The following is a 17890-nucleotide window of genomic DNA, read 5'->3' as shown; positions in this document are numbered from 1 at the left end:
AACACATTCACTCTGGCAACTGATCTAAACTCCAGAGCTTAGAACAATCACTTGGGAGTTTCTTTAAGGTGCAGGTTCTGTGCCCCAAGCCGGGGGCAGGCCCTGGACTCTGCTTTCCGTGGGAGTCTGAGGCGCACAGCCTATAGACTGCCATGACTCCACATCAGCGCACATGCGCACTGGACCTGCCATTGAGAGGTGTCCTGGGCTAAGGGGTCACAGAAGGCTCTGGAACTGCTCTCTGCGCGAACACACAGCACCCCCTCACCAGAGCCCCTGTGGCCCTATGAACACGAGCTGTGACCTCCTGAGCGCTGGGTGGCTATGGGATGACACTAGAGCCCCCAGGCTGTGGACGAGAAAGGGTGGTCTCCCCATTTTCCAGCCCAACCACCTCGGGCAGGTTAACCAGGCTGAGCCTCAGTTTCCTCATCATAAAAATGGGGGTAAGAAAGTCTCCCTGCCCCAGACAGGGGCAGTGCTCCAGGGGAGGAGCAGCGTCCCATTCTGCCTGTTGTGGGTGTCTGTCTTGAGCCCTCTTTCACATGCAGGTAACACCAGAGACCTTTAAGCTGGTGTTTGACTTGATCCAGATCTCCGGAGAACGAGAGCTCTATGTGCTCTGGCGGTGGCTCGAGGGGGGCAGAGGCATTGAGGAGAAAGTGGTATGAGGCAGGTCTACCTGGGATGCTCGGGGGGCAGGTTAAGGGGGAGTCTGGTCAGAAGAAACGTTGGCTGGGCTGGAAGAGTCTGGGGCCAAAGTTCACCTGCTCCTCAAGCCTCCTTGAGCCCCTCAATAAGGCGCCTGTGTCCCCGTGACCATCCTAACAAGACCCCGCAGGCCTCAGTGCATGGGCCTGACTCACCGGGACCAGAGGGAGCCTGCCGCGGCCAGGGGTCAGCTCTGAGCGGCCAGGCCCAGTCAGCGCGCGGGCCTGTGGGCCCACGAACACGCCCAGAATGGAAACGGAAGTCACAGCTGCCTCTCCCCTCCCTGTGCGGAACTCCGCCAAGCCGGCCGAAGCACAAAAAGACGCTTCTGCTCCTAGCACCTGGGAAATCCGAGCGTGACTTCACGAGGGTCCCAGGGCCTTGACTGTTTTTTTGGGAAGGGCCGGCCGGTAGAGGGGTCCTGGCCCTGCAGGGTGAGGCCAGGCTGGGGCAAGGGTGCCGGGTGCAGGCAGTGGGAATCACATCCTAGTACCCATCACCCCACGCGCAGGGGTTGACTCTGGGTCAAGGCAGCCTCGGCTATGCAGATGCCTGTGCTGGACAGCAGGAAGTGCAGTGAGACAGGAAGTCCTCGTTCTAGATACCCCAAGTTGTGAGGCTACGGGGAGCAAGAACAGGTGAGGGGCTGCTTCCCGTTTTGCGCCCAAAGGAGAGGGGGCCGCGGGCTGCAGAGGGTGAGGGGGAAGAAGGGAGCCTCCCTGCCCAGCCTCAGCACAGCCTGCAGGCGAGGAATGGGGCTGGCAGGACCAAGCTGCGGGCTACGAGACGGTGGCCGGGCCAGTGCTGCCCTCGGCTTCCTCGGTTTCCGAGTCCACGTCTTTCTGTGGAGTCCACGTCTTTCCACAGTGCCCAGCTGCCTCCCAGAAGACGGGCCAGAAAGCATGGTAGGCCTAGGGCGGGGAGAGTGACAGGAAAGGATCCCGTTCCTCGCGGCACCGGGGCCTGGCGACACCAAGAGAATCTGTGTCCTGGACAGCTAAGACACTGCCGGTGATCTTTAGAGAACCTTCAAGAATGAGGAACACGGGGAAGGAACAGTCTCCAATTTCAAGGTTTTTAAATCCACAAAACATAGGCGGAGCCCAGGTAAGATTCTGGAAGGTTCAGCAAAGAGGTTGGTTTTGGAATACCGGCACAGGGGTGCTGCGGCAGATGAGCCTGCCTGCCGGAAGCCGGTCACTGCGCCGGCGCGCCCGCTCCCTGGAGCGGAGGTCACGGGCTAGGCAGGCCGCAGCGCCAGCCTCCGCCTCCCTGGTCTGACCTGGCAGCTGGGCATGGTGGGCTGGACGTTCAAGGAAGGGTGCTAGGAACTGGTTGGGTCACTGGTCCTACCAGGACAAGGGTAGCTTGAAAGGAGTCCTCTGGGCCTTCTGTCCTCAGCCCTGTGTGAATTAACATTTCCACCTCCGACTTAGGGGGAGGCGGGAGGGACGGTGGGTATCGTGCATGACGAAACCCACAGGACGAACAGTCTGCTCGGGGGCTAGACTGAACCTACTCAAAATGAAGTGGACCGGTGCTAGACAGAAGGTCCTGACCACAAGTCCAGGCCAGCGTTTAGTGGCCATGAGTGGAGATGAGTTTGCCAGAAGTCTGACATGAAGGTCGGGGTCCTGCTAACAAGACAGTGGACAATCAAGCTAGCACAGTGCTGCAGCGACCAGGAGACAGGAAGAGACAGACCCAGGACGCCCGGCGTGTGGCCCCTGGGCTTCAGGAAGTGGGTCCTGGTGCTGGGAGGACAGTGCTGAAGGAGAGGGCAAACGGGGGGGGGGGTAAGGGGGGGACACGGGGGGCATAAGCGTTCCCTTCAAATACCTGCAGGGTTGGCAGGGCAAAGGCATCTCCCACGTTCTGGAAAGCCCTGGGGGCAGAATTTGCTAAGAGGCAGCTCTGGGCTCCACCAGAGAGGCTTCCCTAGCACTCAGGGCAGGCAGAGGCCTCCAGGGTGGCTGGAAACCGTACCGGTCCCAGCAGAGGTGGGGCACCCTGAGTCTGGGGCTGGATTAGATGACCCCAAGTGCACCAGCAGGGGTGCTGCAGTGACTCAGAACCGCATCTCCTGTGCGTGCTGTCTTGGGAGCTGAGGGTGAACAACTGTCTACAGTGTTCTGAAATCTTCACTCCCACTGCACCGACGGCGGCATGGGCCCCCAGGGCCACGCTCCACGCCTCGGCCCACCCGAGGGTAGAGAGAAAGGTCCCGGCTTGGAGGGCTGGTACCTCCCGGGCAGAAGGGCCACCACGGGTCAGCTTTTCTCTTAAGGAGCAGAACAGTGGAGTCAACAGAACTTGCAGAAATAAATCTAACGATGAGGAAGCTAAGCAGTAACTGTTTACCGATTAAAGAAAAATCCTCTAACTGTAATAACATTTAATCCCCAGAAGCTAATCTAAATGTAACACTCAAAAGAAAACAAAAGTCGCACAAAGGAAAAGCCCCCAGCTGCCGCCTTCGGGGACGCTGGCTTTATTCCCGGAGCGAGTCCCTTAATAGAGCTGGGAATGAAATGCCGTTTTCATCTTGGTCGAAGGGAGGGATTAACAAATTGTGGTCCCTAAGACCAGTTTCCTGAGTCATGGATCTCTGAGCAATAAGAAAGCACAGGGCGGGCGCTGACTGCCCCAGGAGACGGCTACACCCGAGCCGGGGGCTGCCGCCCGCGGTCAGAGCCCTGGGCCAGCCCGGGGATAGCTACACGCTCCGCACTGGAACGCAACCGGACTGTCCCACACCACTGTCCCCACAATCCTCCTAGAGGCTGCCCTCGCCGGCTCAGGTACTGCAACAGCCAGGGAGCCCCGTTTCTGTGCCCAGCTCCGCGAGGCGCCGGGCAGGTCCTCTGGACACGCTGTTCAGCCCAGCCTCGGTCAGGAGCCGCCCTGGTCTGTGGCACTTGGCCGCTCCTCAGTCAGAAGCTCTGCACCAGGCACGCGGTCTCCCCGGAAGCGCTGCAGCCTGCCTCGGGTATTTGCACAGCCCCTTCTCCTGGCTCAGCTCTGCTCCAGCAGCAGACGCCAGCCCCGACCCTCCATGGAGAGAGGCCCGGCCCTTCTACTCTGTTGTCCAATTCATCTTCTCATCAACTGGCCTATTCAGCTTAATTTGCTGACCACTTGTCTGTCCTGCTGCCCTGAGCGCAGGAGCCCTGTCCACGCCCAGGAGGGCGCCCCGCAGGCCCCCTGCGCCCCAGCAGCATGCCGGGCTGAGAGACTTGCCAGCGGTGGGGCTGCCGCGAGCGTCTATGCCAACTTCCCGCCTCCCTCTGCACCATTACTGCTTCATCTCCCAGATGCTGCCAGTTATCTTTCCAAAACACAAATCTGATCATATCAATTCCCAGCTTAAAAGCTTTTTTATAGTTTGCCGCTGCCTGTAGGATGAATTCCAAATTCTTTTGCATGCATGGAAGGCCCTTCACATCCGGGGCCAGCCTGCCCTTCCATCCACAGCTGGGTCGCGTCCCTCCCCTCAGGTATCTGTTCCTCCCCCATGCTTGTGTCCCCACCTTCTTGTAACACCCACAGGAAAGACCCTCCCCAGCCGCCGAGTCTCTGTTCACATGGCCCCCAGACTGCGGAGACCACCTTGACCCAGCGCAAAGGCGAATCATCTCTGAAGCCTCTGGCAGGATCAACTTGCCATCGCCTCCAGGGGAGCAGCGGTTGGAGGTGGGGGGCTTTATCCGCAGTCAGGGAAGTCGGTCTGGGAGGCTGAGACAGGTGAGGGCTGACACAGAAGAAGGGGCGCTCTGCTCTTGGTGATCAGATGGGGAACAGGGTGGAGGGGAGCTCCTGCTTTTCCTTCAATCTCTCCAGAGGAGAGGACCCTTTCCTCACTTATGACATTGTCATCTCTCAGTACGAGCCTGGGAAGTCTTTATCTAGGTCTAACTTAAACTTTCAAGCTGCGGTTCAAGGCCAGAATCCTGCTACAGTCAGTGTCTCCTCAGAGAATTCATTGCATCCTCTGGCCAGCCTGCTCCCTCCCCAGCACCTTTCAAGCCTCTAATCCCTGGGAGCACCCGCCCACCCCCTTCTCTGCACCCCATGCCTGAGCAGCACGCAGGGAATAGCAGGAACCCAGCACTGCATTATTTATGGTGCCTCAGACAGAACGCAGAGAAAACCGCTGGCTGATTCCTACATTTCCTTTGCTCAATACAGTTCCCAATTCACTCCTGAAGGAAGCTTCGCGTATACCTGTTAGCAAAAAGCACCTGACCTGCTTCAAGGTCCATCTCGCCAATCTCCCTGCTGAAACGTGAAGCGGCACATCAGCCTCCTCCAGGAGCCCATGTGAGCGGCCGGACGCCACGGGGGTGGGTGAAGGGGGCCTGGAGGGAAACGGGCCCACGCCTTCACCCAGCCCGCAGGCCTTGGGCTTCTGACCCAGAACTTCGAGTTCTGTTCTAGCTCTCCCCAGAATCACGCTCACATGTCACACCGGACGTCTGAACACGAGTCACACCCCTAGCTGGGGAGCCCCAGTCTTGGAAGGAGGGGAAGTTCAAGAACAGACAGACGCGCCAGAGAGTCGCACGCACACACGCCTGCACGTGCACACGCTCACACACGTGCACACCCCACCGTGCGCACACACTCTTGTGTGCTCACACCTACGCCCTCACGTACACAAACGCAAGGCCGTGTGTGCACCCGCTCACTACATGCAGGCTGATGTGTGCGAGACGTGCACTGACCCACACGTGGACACTCCCAGGCACGCCCCCGCATGCCCACGCAGCCCACCACTCACGCACATGCACACACGCTTTCACACAATGCCACACTAACACGTATGTCCTCGCGCGCACACCCAGCACCCACACCCGTCCGTCTTCACGTCCACATGCACACGCGCAGAGGCAGCAACAGGAGCGCGCGCTCAACACACTCACACACACGGGAGCGCAGTTCAAGGCAGGTCTTGTCTCCCGGGGTCACTGTGAGCTGTCAGTCGGCTACCCGATTGCCCACGTGTACTGCGAACCCCTCTTCCTTAGCCCACATGTCATCATCCCGTTTCTTGTCGTTATATTCTTAATTTTTCAGGAACACAAGCTGTGTGTGTGTGTGTGTGTGTGTATACACTCCGTATTCATGCAAGCACGCACATAAATATCAGAGACGGTCAGGGCTGCCTGGGAGCCTTTTTCCAATCCTGCACAGCCCACAGACCGCTGCCTGCCCTCCGGCGTGGGCGCCCTCAGTCTTGTCTCTACACCCCACAAGTTACCCGCCCTGCAGGACAGGTGTGCTGCCGTGTGCATGTGTCACATGTGTGTCCACACAGCAAACCACACTTGCTTTGTCACCCAAGATGCCGCCAGCTTCTGTCCAGACCAGCTCGGGAGCTTGTTCAGTCTGTCGCTCCAAGTTCTAGAGTCGCACGGACTATGCTTTTCCACTGCCTGAGAACAGACAGTGAGGCTTTCTCTAATTTTTCGCACTTGGAAATGGGGCTGAGATGCCTCCCTCACAAGACTGCTTGTGAGAAAACTTGAGGGTCTTTCTAGGATGCTGGGGTCTCCCCTTCCTTCATGGCCCCTCTTAGACAGCTGGTGACTCGCTCACTGCCTGCCCCTGGGGCTAACCCTTGGGCTACTCCCCTCCCTCTCTCTCCAAAACGTGAGCTTTTGTGAAATAATACCTGCTGTACTGAATGCTTACTATGTGTATGACAGGTTCTCCCACGCTGCTCTCCAAACCACCCGCAGGAGCAAGAGACGTGTATCTCGGAGCACTTACGTCATCTGACGCAGGCCGCCTGTCAGGAGGCACCGCTGGAATCTGTACCTCACCTGTTTGCCCTCAAAGCCCTGCCCTCGTGAGGCCCCTGCCCACATAGGGCTCTGCCTCGAGTTCCAGAAGCCTTTACCAAAAGCACTTAAAGAGCCAGCTGTCTTTTTCCATCCCACACAATGGGTATCACCCACCCAGCACTCACGGGGTGAGCATCTATCACAACTAAGCTGGGCAGTGGCATGCTGAGAAAATAAGGTATTGGACTGACCTTACTATTTGTCTGGGTAAGACAAACAGTAAGAATAGATGCTACAGGTTGGCTTTTGACAGGTAAGCACAGTCTGTGAGGGATAAATAGGGAGGACATTCTAGACAGAAAATAGGGTATGCAAAGACAACTCAATGCACGGTGTTCCAAAATCAGGAGCCATGCAGAGTCTCAGAATTGAAAACGCTCATCTGGGCGTTCGCGGATGGCAAATAGGTTTCAGCTCAAAAGCGGACCCCAAATAGCTGCTGCAGTGCTGTGCTAGGGCGACTCCAGCAGCCGGTTGCTGGGATCCGCTGGTGATGTCTGCCGAGGGCACAGGATGGGAGCAAAGGCAAGAAGCCTAGAGCTTCCTCTCATGGATGAAGTTGCTGAAGCTCTCCAAGGTGAGCCGCCCTCGCTCGCCCACAGCACTAGCAGAGGATTGTGTCCTGGGGAGCTCAGTCACCTCGTATCTTCTGTTTGGCTTTTCCACAGGCTACCCCAACATTGCCGCTGTTGACAACTCGCTCTCCAAGCAGCTTTCTTTGCCTTGCTAGAAGAGAGGCAGACCTCCGCCAGCAGCGGTATAGGAGTAAACACCTCAAAAGGCTGGGGAACTCGGAGAGGCGGGCACACACTCAAACACACGCAGGCACACTCACCACAGAGTGGTGAGCTGGAGGATGAGGATGGCACGTGAGGAAAGCAGAGAGCCCCAGCATCAGACAGGCCGCTGGTCAGCAAGCAGCTTAACTCCCTGTCCCATAACTGCCGAGGGTAAGAATCTCAGGGCAAGAGGAAAGAACAAATTCAGACTCGTAGGGACCCGACTTCCGATCCCACTGTGCCACCCCCTGGCTGAATACTCCTTTGCCTGAGCACTTCCAGTTACCACAGTTGGCCTCATGAAAAGCCTGACAGAAGTAGGCCCCATCACTGTCCCTGTTTTATAGACTAGGAGACTGAGACGGAGAGGTTAAGTGACATATTTGTCACCTACACAAAATGGGACAAGACAGGCATTGGTCTCATGAGCCTTTTGAAGCGGATACCCGGTACTAAGTGCCTGGTGGAACAGCCGCTTGTGCTGATGGACGGTGCCTGTGTTTCTTTAAAAAAATGTATTAACTGCATCTTGATTTGTTAGATGAATGATTTAAATGAGCTTTGATTTGTTAGCCTTGCAGAGAGTCATGCGCATCAGTTTGAACCACATATGTTGATAAATTGAATAGAAATAGAAACTGAATAGAAAATGCTTCATTAGAAAGGTCAGGTCAAGTAGGAAAGTGAGGGCCCTCCCTGGTGGCGCAGTGGGCTAAAGCACAGCACTAAGAAGCTAAAGCCACTCAGCACCAGTTTGATCCCTGGCCCTGGAGGTGACCCACATGGTGCAGCAGACCTCTGCTGTCTCGCCCGCTGCTCCCCTCAGCAGTGTACTACGTCAGTCTGCCTGTTCTGCTCCCCACTCTGTCTCTGGTGAATCCTCTCATGGCCCCTGCACCTCTGGCCTGTACCTCAGCTCTGAATGTATAAGTAAATAAATCTTAAAAAAAAAAAAAAAAAAAAAAAGTAGGGAAGCAAGATACAGAAATGACCTGTGAATTGTGACTACCTGGAATGTTGCCTTGACTGAAGAAGGCTAGAGAGACATATTATTTGGAATTCAATTGAATGACCATTGTCTACACTGTTCATCTGTCATTAGCTCATACACATGCACACACACACACACAAAACGCCAACTGAAAAGAATATATCCTCTCAGGTAGGTCCATCCACACCTCTCACACACACAGTTTATTTACTAAACCCATGCTTCCTGGGGAGGGCGAAGGCATTCCAGGGCAGCACAGCTCGAGCGTGTTCCAAGCCGGCTGTGTCCACATTAATCAGACCTCTTTGGATCAAAGTCTTTGGAGCACAGTGACTCAGTTTCCGGAAGCAGTTAATAACCTTCTTCCTTCAACTCAATTGTTCTAACCTCTTTGAGGCCTGGCTCTCTGTGGGGTCGGGGAAAACTGTACAAGCTTCCTGACAGGGAGAAGCCGAGACGGGCTCTGAATGAATCCCACGGGAAGAGGACTGAAGGTTGCCATAAAAAATAGATGTGACACAATAAATGCAGGATGTTCCCTGGGGTCCTAATCTCTACCCTCAGAAAGTTTGAACAACCCTCCTGCTGCGCGCTGTGCGGGAGAGAGTGCTTGTATGCTAACGCGTGTCCCCTGCACACAGCACACATGCTCGGACATGAACAGTATGTTCGTTTGCATCCCAGTGGTAGGACTGTCCAAAACCAGGGTCCACAAACCTTGCATGTCTGACTCACTGGCAACACTCATCTCCTGCCAGGTGCCTTTCTTCCCCTGCCAAGGTTGGTGAGCTCAAGAAATGTTGGGCAAGTCACCTGTTGCCAGGGAGTCACTGGCCAGCATGACCAGGGATTCATGAGAAGTACTGAGCTTGAGTACTTGCTTGTTCTACCAGGCAAACTCTAGTCAGCACTCCAAAGCTGTCCCCAGCTGCAGTGGAGTAGCCTGTGAGAGAAAATGTCCTCCACTGAGAAAAAATGTTCAAGGTTTGAATTAAAAAAAAAAAAAAAAAAGCTGTTTGAAGGCATCTAAAGACAGAGACAAACCAGGAAACCAGAACCCAAGGGTCAAGATGGTGAAGAGAAGAGGCTGCAGAGGTGAGTGTTCCTTCTTGCAAACACTTTCCTCTTGGATTTTTTGTCTATTCCTGGTACACAGGAAGGGAGATGGAGAGTCAGGCAAAAAGCTTCATCAAAAAGGTGGGAGCCAGCAGGACTTCCGGTAATCTGGCAGCCGGTAGAGAGAGAGAATGCAGTTTTGTTTCTCTACCAAGGCAGCTAGGACTTGAGGGATCAGGATTCTAGAGAGAAGGAAACTAAATAGAGATAATACTCTGTTGCTTCCTCTTCTACAGCATTTGCCAGATTCATGAGCTACTTAAGACAAGAGGTTAAGAAGTTAAGTAAAAAGCCAGTGAAAGACAGTGGAATTTTATGTCTCATTGTTCCAAGGAAGCAAAAATAGGGGTTTAGAACTCACCCATTACCAAGAGTTCTGGAAAGTCATACCCAAGAGACAGGAGGTGAATCAGAAGTAGCCTGAGTTTTACCAAAACTGCAGACAAGCTTGAGTCAGCTCAGACCACGGAATTTAAGGATACCTGCCATCTTTTAGGTGGCCATGAAGGGTCAGGGCAGAAGAAAACAGTCACACATGATGAGGTTTTGGTCAATGACCAGTAACTGCATGGATAATGGGGACCCCGCTACAGCCACGGTGTGAGATAGACCACAGCACCCAGTTTGTGAACACACTCTCAGTGACATTCACAGTGATAAAATCACCTGCAAACACATTTTCAGAAAGTATCCTCCTGGAGGTTAAGCCAGGTGCGACTCCACACACCAGAGCCTCGGTGCTTTCTCTGCACGGTGCTGGCAGTCAATCAAGGCTTACCCAGTGTAGAAAGAAATAGAGCCAAGAGGAAAAAAAAAAATAGGCAGCAAAAACAGACCCTCAGATGACTTTAACATAATGTGATTAATATGCCTGAGAAAATAGACACAAAACCCAGTATTTCATTGAACGGGAAGAAAAAACTAAAATGTATTTCAGTGCTTAGGGTACAAGAAAAATCTCTATGTGGTTACAAAGTCGGTGTGGTCTGGCTTCTGCTTGACTTGGAGCTTCGTCCTGTCTCTGGTCTCTCTCACCTCATTTGTTACACTGGCTCCTTCACCTCTTTGAATATATGAAATGTGCTGGCCAGGGCCTTCGCACTCACGGAGCCCTCTGAAATACTCTTTCTCCGTCCTTTCTCTGGCCAACTTCTAATCATCTTGCAGTGGTCAATTTGAACGTCATTTCCAGACAGAACGTGTCCCCCAAGTACAACTCCAGGCTAGGGGTTTGGGCATGTGTTTGTTAATTAGACTTCGTTTTCATCCCTAGTGCATTACCATGACCAACAATCCTGTAGGAAACTGCTTTTTGTGCAATGATTTTCAAAATGTTTGTCATTACTCGAGTACTGTAAGCTCCTTGCTGGCAGCTGCTGGTGCCATGTAGTTTATCATATCGCCTGGTTATCAGGGCCCTGGCATGCTGCTTGGTTATCAGTAGGCATCCTGTACAGTGAGTGAATGAACGAGATCAAGTGATTCAAGTAACTGACATTATGAATAGCAGCCTCACTGACACTCCCCAGCAAGGCTGACATCCCTGGTCTGCTTCCCACATGGTCTCTCACCTCAGCATTAAGGGGATGTCAGCTCTGCTTTGCTGAAGAGGAAGTCAGAGAGGTTAAGTGACTTGCCCAAGGGCACAAAACCAGTAAGAGGCCCCTCTTCCTGGCCTGTCATTCACTCTGAGAGACTTTAAGGGCAGTGAGGAGGGACAGTGGTCTGAAGCAGCTGAGGTAAGCTGAACCCCAGCCTGGACAGCAACCAGGAGTGACTGTGTCTCGAGAAGGTGAGCAAGTCAGTCAGTCTCTCTAGCCCCGGCCCTTCCTCTGTGAAACAGAACCAACAGCAGCAGATGAGAGGACACAGCTGAAGCGCCTGGCATAGCACCTGGCTCTTAGTAATGGGCTTGGTACACGTCACTAATTCTAACCAAGGATGGCACAAGCCAACACAAAGCCCTTATACTTTGCTCAGATGGCGCATTTCCCCCCTCGCATTTGGAGGGCATAGGACGAGAAAGGCGATGACGGCACAGTCACACCCACTGAGGCACCGGGAGGTCGGCAGGCAGCGCTAAGGACAGGCGGTGCAGTGCCCGCTCCTTGGAGTAAGCTGCCTGCTTCCACAGAACCGGGCAGGTCTCCGGGTCCAGGTGAAGGGCCAGCCCTCTGGAGCCGGCAGCGTGTCCCATGCGGGGCTGCGGAGAGAGCGCCCCTGCTGGTTCTGCCGGCCTCCAGGTCTCACACTCCCAGATGGCTGCCACCCCCTCCCGCCTCGGCCCCCTGAGCAGGCTTCTGCTGAAGGTCCCACGCCCTGGGCTCCTCGCAGCCCCGTGGCTGTGCTGGCTCGTTCTCGGGCCTCCGGGGTCCCGGCAGGCAGATGCAAGGGCTTTTCTGTCTCCATCTGCCTGCTGGAAGTTCTCTCTCTGAGTCTCCTCTTACTGATCCAGCAGCTGAAGTTCTGAGACGCCTCTTTTCCCTTCCCATCTACCCTGCAGTCGGTCCCACCACATCCAGCTTCCGGTGTCCGCGCCGCTCCCCGGGTCCCCTGAACATACATCTGTCCCCGCTGCCTTGACTGGCGCCTCACACAGCTCTCAGCGGCAGCTGTGTTTAGAAGCAGTTTGTCACCTCTGCGTCATCCAAGCCTCCCTCTGCCATTCTACTCTCGTGGTGCCAAAGTCATCCCCTCACCCTTTGCACAGTGACAGCTTTGCCTGGGAACGCCCATTGCATTCCTGGGGCGGAGACCCCTGACAGGGGAGGAGGGTGCCAGAGACCCTGGTATTTCTGGACATGCTATGGGTGCACAGGGACCGTCTCACACAAAGGACCAAAGCGCAAGCCCTGCTCCCCGCCCCGCCTCCCCCATCCCTGTACCCCACAGACCTGCCTGGGACCCGCACCCTGAACCACGTAGCCCGTGACGGACACACGGGCTCGGCCTCCCCTTCCTGAGGCTCTGGCTGCCCCTGTTGGCGCAGGCACACAGCAGACAGGACGGACAGCAGCGCTCAGCGCTGTGTGAGCCAAAGGCGCTGCCCGTGTTCCCAGTCCTACTGGGGTAAAACAAGGGCCCCAGTTCTCCTGAGCCCCAGTCCTACGGGGGTGTTAAGCAAGAGCCACTCTCAGTGTTGACAGGCCAGAGCGTGGCCGAGAGTCAGGCGCAACGGTTGTCCAGAAGGAAGCACCACTGTAAAAGGAGGAGGCATAGCACCGCTGCCTGGCTCCCTGGGGGCCCGCAGGACACCGGGCCTGGAACAACTCTGCCAGCCTTCCACAGAACACCCCTACCCCTTTGCCAGGGAGGGAGCTGATTACAAATGACCAGTGGCTGCCTGCAACCAGGTGAGAGGACGGAGGAACAGATGGCCATCTGTGTTATTAGATAATTTTGAAATTAGGCAGGTGGTGGCAGGTTTCAAGCCACATGTGGGACCTTTTACAAATACAGGCTAAGTTTATGAAGAAGAAGAAACACACTCTTACTTTAGCATGCCCTCGATTTTCGAAGCCATCTCATGGAATTGCTGTGAAGACAGTTTGTACATCTCGGCATTCTACAAAGAGAAAAGCAGACCGGTTACCCCAGATGGAAATTTCCCTCTGGCTCCCTCCTGGGAGGCAACCACCTTAGAAATCGACAGATGTTAATTTCTTGACCGGCATCAAAGCAGACTGCTGACTGATCAACTCCCACCACGGGTCCACCACAGCCACAGCATCCTAGAGAAGCAAAGGCTGAAGGACATGGGGATCCCCTGGTGCAGAGGCGGATAACCTATGCGCACAACCGGCCCACCACCCGCTTTTGTAAATACAAGTTTTACTGGAACACATCATGCTCATGATTCACTGACACACCGGCAGTCAAGAGTGGTGCCAGCAGAGACTGTATGACCCACAGAGCCTTAAGGATTTAATGTCTGTAAAGAAGGAGTTCAGTGAGTCCGGATCTGGTCCAACCTTTTTTTTTAAGATTTATTTATTTGTGCATACAGAACTGGGTACTGTCCAGAGGAGCAGGGGTGGGGAGAGGCTTCACCAGAGACAGAGTGGGGAGCAGAACAGGCAGATTGTCGAAGTCCACTGCTGAGGGGAGCAGCGGGTGGATCGGGAGAGGTCTGCCGTGCCTTGTGGTCACCTCCGGGGTGGGGGATCGAACTCATGCTGAAGTGGCTTTAGCTTCTTAGTACTGTGCTTTAACCCCCTGCGCCACCAGGGAGGGCCCCAACTTTTATTTTATAGCCAGGTTCTGCTGCCCAGAGAGGTGAAGCAACTTGCCCAAAGCCACACAGGCCAGTGGGCAAGTGTCTGATTCTTAGTGAGGCATGGGCCCTGCTGTGCATCCTAGCCACTGCGCTCATGGGCACAGCAACTGTCTCCCCTGAGCCTGGCAGGGAGGTTCCAGAGGCAGGCACTTCTATCCTGCCTGCCAGGATGGCATATGGATGGCCCAGCTTGGAACAAAACAGTTGGGCTGCAGTCCTGGGCCCACCACTGTGTGACTCTAGATAAGTCACTTGACGTCTGTGTGCCTCCGAGGTAAATAGTCACATCAGGCCACACAGGCTCAGAAACCCAAGGTCTCCCCTCGTTTTTGAGGAGAACCACATAAACACTCTTGCTGACCAACCCCAACTATCACCACACAGTGGTGCACTGAGAGGTTCATGCGCGGTGAACTGACTTCCCACAGGAAGTGGTCTCGATAATAAAACCACCCCAGGGGACAGCCTGTGACTGGGCCAGCAGGCAGACGTCCCCAGAGGCGCGACAAGACGACAGCAGACGCCACAAGGAGCCTGCCTACCTGGTGCAGGCTTGAGCTGACCCAAGTCACCAGCAAGTTTTCTCTGGAGCCCCAGTGTTCCAGCCCAGAGATCAGGGTTCTCCTCATCTGGTCTGAGTCAGCCGCCCAAACTGTGCTGTACTGGCAGAAGGAGCAAGCACACAGGGACAGATCAAATCGGGGCTCCCCTTCTCCCCGCTCTGCGCAGAAGCTCCTCTGTGACATCCTGGATGGGGATGGCTTAGACTCAGTCTGGCCCGCCCATTCCTGGAGCTCAGAGGTGAGTGGCCTCAGGCCACACAGGCTCAGAACTCTATGTTCTCCCCTGGTTTCTGGGGGAGACCCACCTAACCACACCTGCTAACCACCCCAACGGTCACCCCAATTGTGCAGCGTTGCAGTCACAGTCACAGACCTAAGTTTTTGTTTCCACGTTGGAATTACATGCTGGCTGCGCTCTTTGGCTAAGTCACTTGCTTGAGCCTTATTCCCGGTGGGGCGATGAGAACCCCTCCCTCACGGAATGGCTGAGACACCTTAGTGCAGGCGGGCCGCGCCACAGGGCGCCAGGCTCCCGGGAGTGACCACAGCCCACGCGACCACAACACCACTGAAGCTGATGTGTGTCCGACCTGAGGTCCCCCACCACCCTGGTCTGTCTCCTCTCCCACAAGAAGGCCGCGTGATTCAGGCCCTCAAGTCTTTGCAGAAGTGTCTGGCCACCGTCTCCCAGACCCCACTGCTTGTCAGTAACCCTTTCTGGGCACGCCCAAGGCCCAGACGTGGCCCAGCAGGCTGACAGGACTCAGCACCTTGGCTCTGACACCAATTCCCCAAGCACGGGGCCCGACCCGGGTGTACTCGGTGAGCGGCTGAGTTGACTGCAACTGCAGACCAAGTGTGTGGTCAGCTAAATTTGTCACAGGAAGTGCCCACAGGCCAAGAAGTAGCTGTGATTACCCCACTGCAGCTTCCTCTATTGTCTCCAGAATGACGCAGCCGGAATTCCCCTTCCTGCCCAGGCCCACCCTCAGTCTGAGCAGACCCCAGGATGTACCCACCATGGCTCCTGGGCACACAGCTCGCAGCTGGGAGGGCTGAGCGGCCCCTGAGGCTCTGCGTCTCGACCCTCACACCCACCAGGCCCTCCAGAGGCTGCTGCAGGAAACCAGCCTGCTGCTGGGGAAAGCAGAACACTCCACAGGCTCCCGGACCCTGCCACCATCGGGGGCCTTGAGAATCCGCAGAGTGTCGGGGGATTCGGAGCAAAGCGCCCCCGGCCCCCGGCCTCACAGGACCTGCGGGTGATGCCGTGCCGTGGGTACAGTGGGCAGTCATCGAGACATCCCCAGGTGCCACGGGGGCACCCGAGAGGGCAGCCTGGCAGGGACCTTCAGACCTTTGGAGCAGGCGCCTGCATCGAGGACTAAATTTTATTTTATAGGAAGCAATGTTTTTGAAAAAGATAAAAGCATACAGAGGGGACGGGGCCAGTAGCCACGGGTCACCCAAGGCCCCGCACGCTGCCCTCCTCCACTGTGCGTGCACGGTAAGTTCGGCCACACACAGCCACTGCTCTGAAACAAGCTTCACCCCGCCGCACAGGCCGCGCTCTCCTTACTCCGCCCCTGGCTCGCCCGCTGCGCCGTGAGCAGCCATCCGCTGCGGGCCCGGCTGCCCCAGCTCACGTGAGCAGCCCCACCTTTCCCCGTCTCCCTGGCTACAGCGCTGACAGGCACATCTCCGCATCGCTAACTTGTGGTGGGTGAGCGTGTCTAAAGGGTACACGCTCAAGTCAAACTCTTGGGTCAAAGGGCACGCTTACTTGTAATGGGCCGAGCCTGATCAGATGAGCAGAAATGAGCCAGTAACGAGGGGGGTCTCGTAAGTGAGGCAGCAGCCCCGGGGGCAGCGAGGGGCACCACGCGGCAGATGGCAGATGGTATCGCTGCACCAGGAGCCAGGGTGAGGGAAGGGGCTGGAGAGAAAGGCACCGGGCCGGGGAGTCTCAGCTGCGGGCTGTGAGCCTGGACCCCAGCTCACTGGCAATGAAGGATGGCCAAGGTTTTCTTTTTTTAAGCAAGGGAGGGTCAGGATGGGTCTGTATTTTAGAAAGAACAGTCGAGCAGCTGTGTGGACGACTGGGCGACGAAGCGCACTACCAGGGGGCACCTGGGACTCCCCCGCAGGATAACCCCAGTGTTGGCGGAGGCACGGCCTGAGCCCGGGAGGAGCCCTGGTGCCCACCTCCGAGTCAGCTGCGGGGCGCGGGCCCTGGAAGGCAGAGCACGACTGAGCACCCAGCGATCGTGAGCTATTATTTCTGGGGGATGTCCCGTTCCCATTGGGCTCCTGAGAGTCCTGATTTGGGGGCCTTTTCCTCGCCCTACAGACAGCTGCCCCTCCCCCGTCCAGCTGCTCCGTGTGCACATCTGAAACCAGAAGACCTGATCTCCATTAATTAAATCTGCCATTAAAAATTAAATAACGTGAGTAAGAAGGTGTGAGTGTTATCTCTATGGGTTTCAAAAGTCACAGTGTTTCTTCAATTACTTCCCAAGCAGTTTTCATATTTCATACTGTCTGATTTCTCCAAGGGCCTGGATTTGTGAGATCAAAAGAGAGTGTTGAGGGTGAGGGGAGCGAGGCGCTTAGAGGGGAGGGCAGGGAGACCGTGCAGGCCTAGGAAATGGCTCTACTGCCCCGTGGTGGAGCCTGGATGCGGGCCGCGAGGGGGACAGGCACTCACCCACTACCCCATACACGGAATGAGGGGCCCTGAGGACTCAGAAGGGAGCGACTTTGGGGTCTGGTGCCCCAAAAGTCACACACCCGAGTGTCCAGCATTAGCTACCCCCCTGTGCACAGAGACGCGTCCGTGAGGCTCTTCTCCTGGCAGGAACATTAGGCCTGCGGATGTGCCAGGACCAGCGAGCAGCAGGCCAGTGCGGCAGGATGTGGGGCTTTGAGCCGCACGGGGTCCCCGAGGAGGGACCCCACAACTCAGCTTGTCCGTGTGGCCCCCACAGGCCTATGTGAGGCTGCCGTGCCTGCCTCTCGGCTGTGAAACGAGAACTGTTCCCACCACCAGCTTGGTGGGAACCGGCAGAGATGTCAATGAGATAATGTGTGTAAAACGCTTCGAACCGTGCCTGGCGCAGAGTAAACACTTAATAAATGTTTTAAGAGCTTAACACCCAAATGCATATTAACCAACAAATATATTTGGAAGTGAGATCTGGGAGTGCTGAAAGCGGGAGGCTTCCTTCCAGGGAAACTGTAGGAGGGGTTTTCACCTGTTCTGCTCGCTGACCCCTGCCCAGGGCCAGGCCTGACGTAGGGCGGTGACGGAAGGTTGCTGGGTGCGTGAAGGAGGCTCAAAGCACGAGAAGGAATGAAAGCACGACAAGGAGGTCTTGGCTGGGCCGCCAGGCGGCATCGGGTGCTCTGTGGACGCTCAGGACAGAGCCAGCAGGGACACGGGGCGGTTGAGACTTGGGCCAGGAGGAGACCACAGGGATGGAGCTGAGATTTGGGAACTAGGGATTTTTCCCCACAAGTGAAAGCATTTTACAAAATGCTCTGAGCCAGGCAAAGTGGCCGGCCCAGTTCTGCTGTGGCTGCAAGCACCGTGGTACAAATGAAACAGG

The 17890-nt window shown here is 55.8% G+C and overlaps 1 protein-coding gene across 1 annotated transcript in view; it reads right to left on the bottom strand.

Annotated features, from left to right (window-relative positions):
• Positions 1-17890, bottom strand: part of CHCHD6 (coiled-coil-helix-coiled-coil-helix domain containing 6) — a 200881-nt gene that overhangs the window by 17883 nt on the left and 165108 nt on the right. Inside the window, exon 6 of the mRNA XM_012732221.1 lies at positions 12938-13008. Coding sequence (XP_012587675.1) covers positions 12938-13008 — 71 coding nt within the window. The remainder of the gene's footprint in view (positions 1-12937; positions 13009-17890) is intronic.

This window comes from Condylura cristata, unplaced genomic scaffold (genome assembly GCF_000260355.1).
Source record: "Condylura cristata isolate star-nosed mole 26May11 unplaced genomic scaffold, ConCri1.0 scaffold00033, whole genome shotgun sequence".
Taxonomy (NCBI): domain Eukaryota; kingdom Metazoa; phylum Chordata; class Mammalia; order Eulipotyphla; family Talpidae; genus Condylura; species Condylura cristata.
Note: the sequence above shows the minus strand (reverse complement) of the source record. Positions and strands in the feature narration are given on the sequence as shown.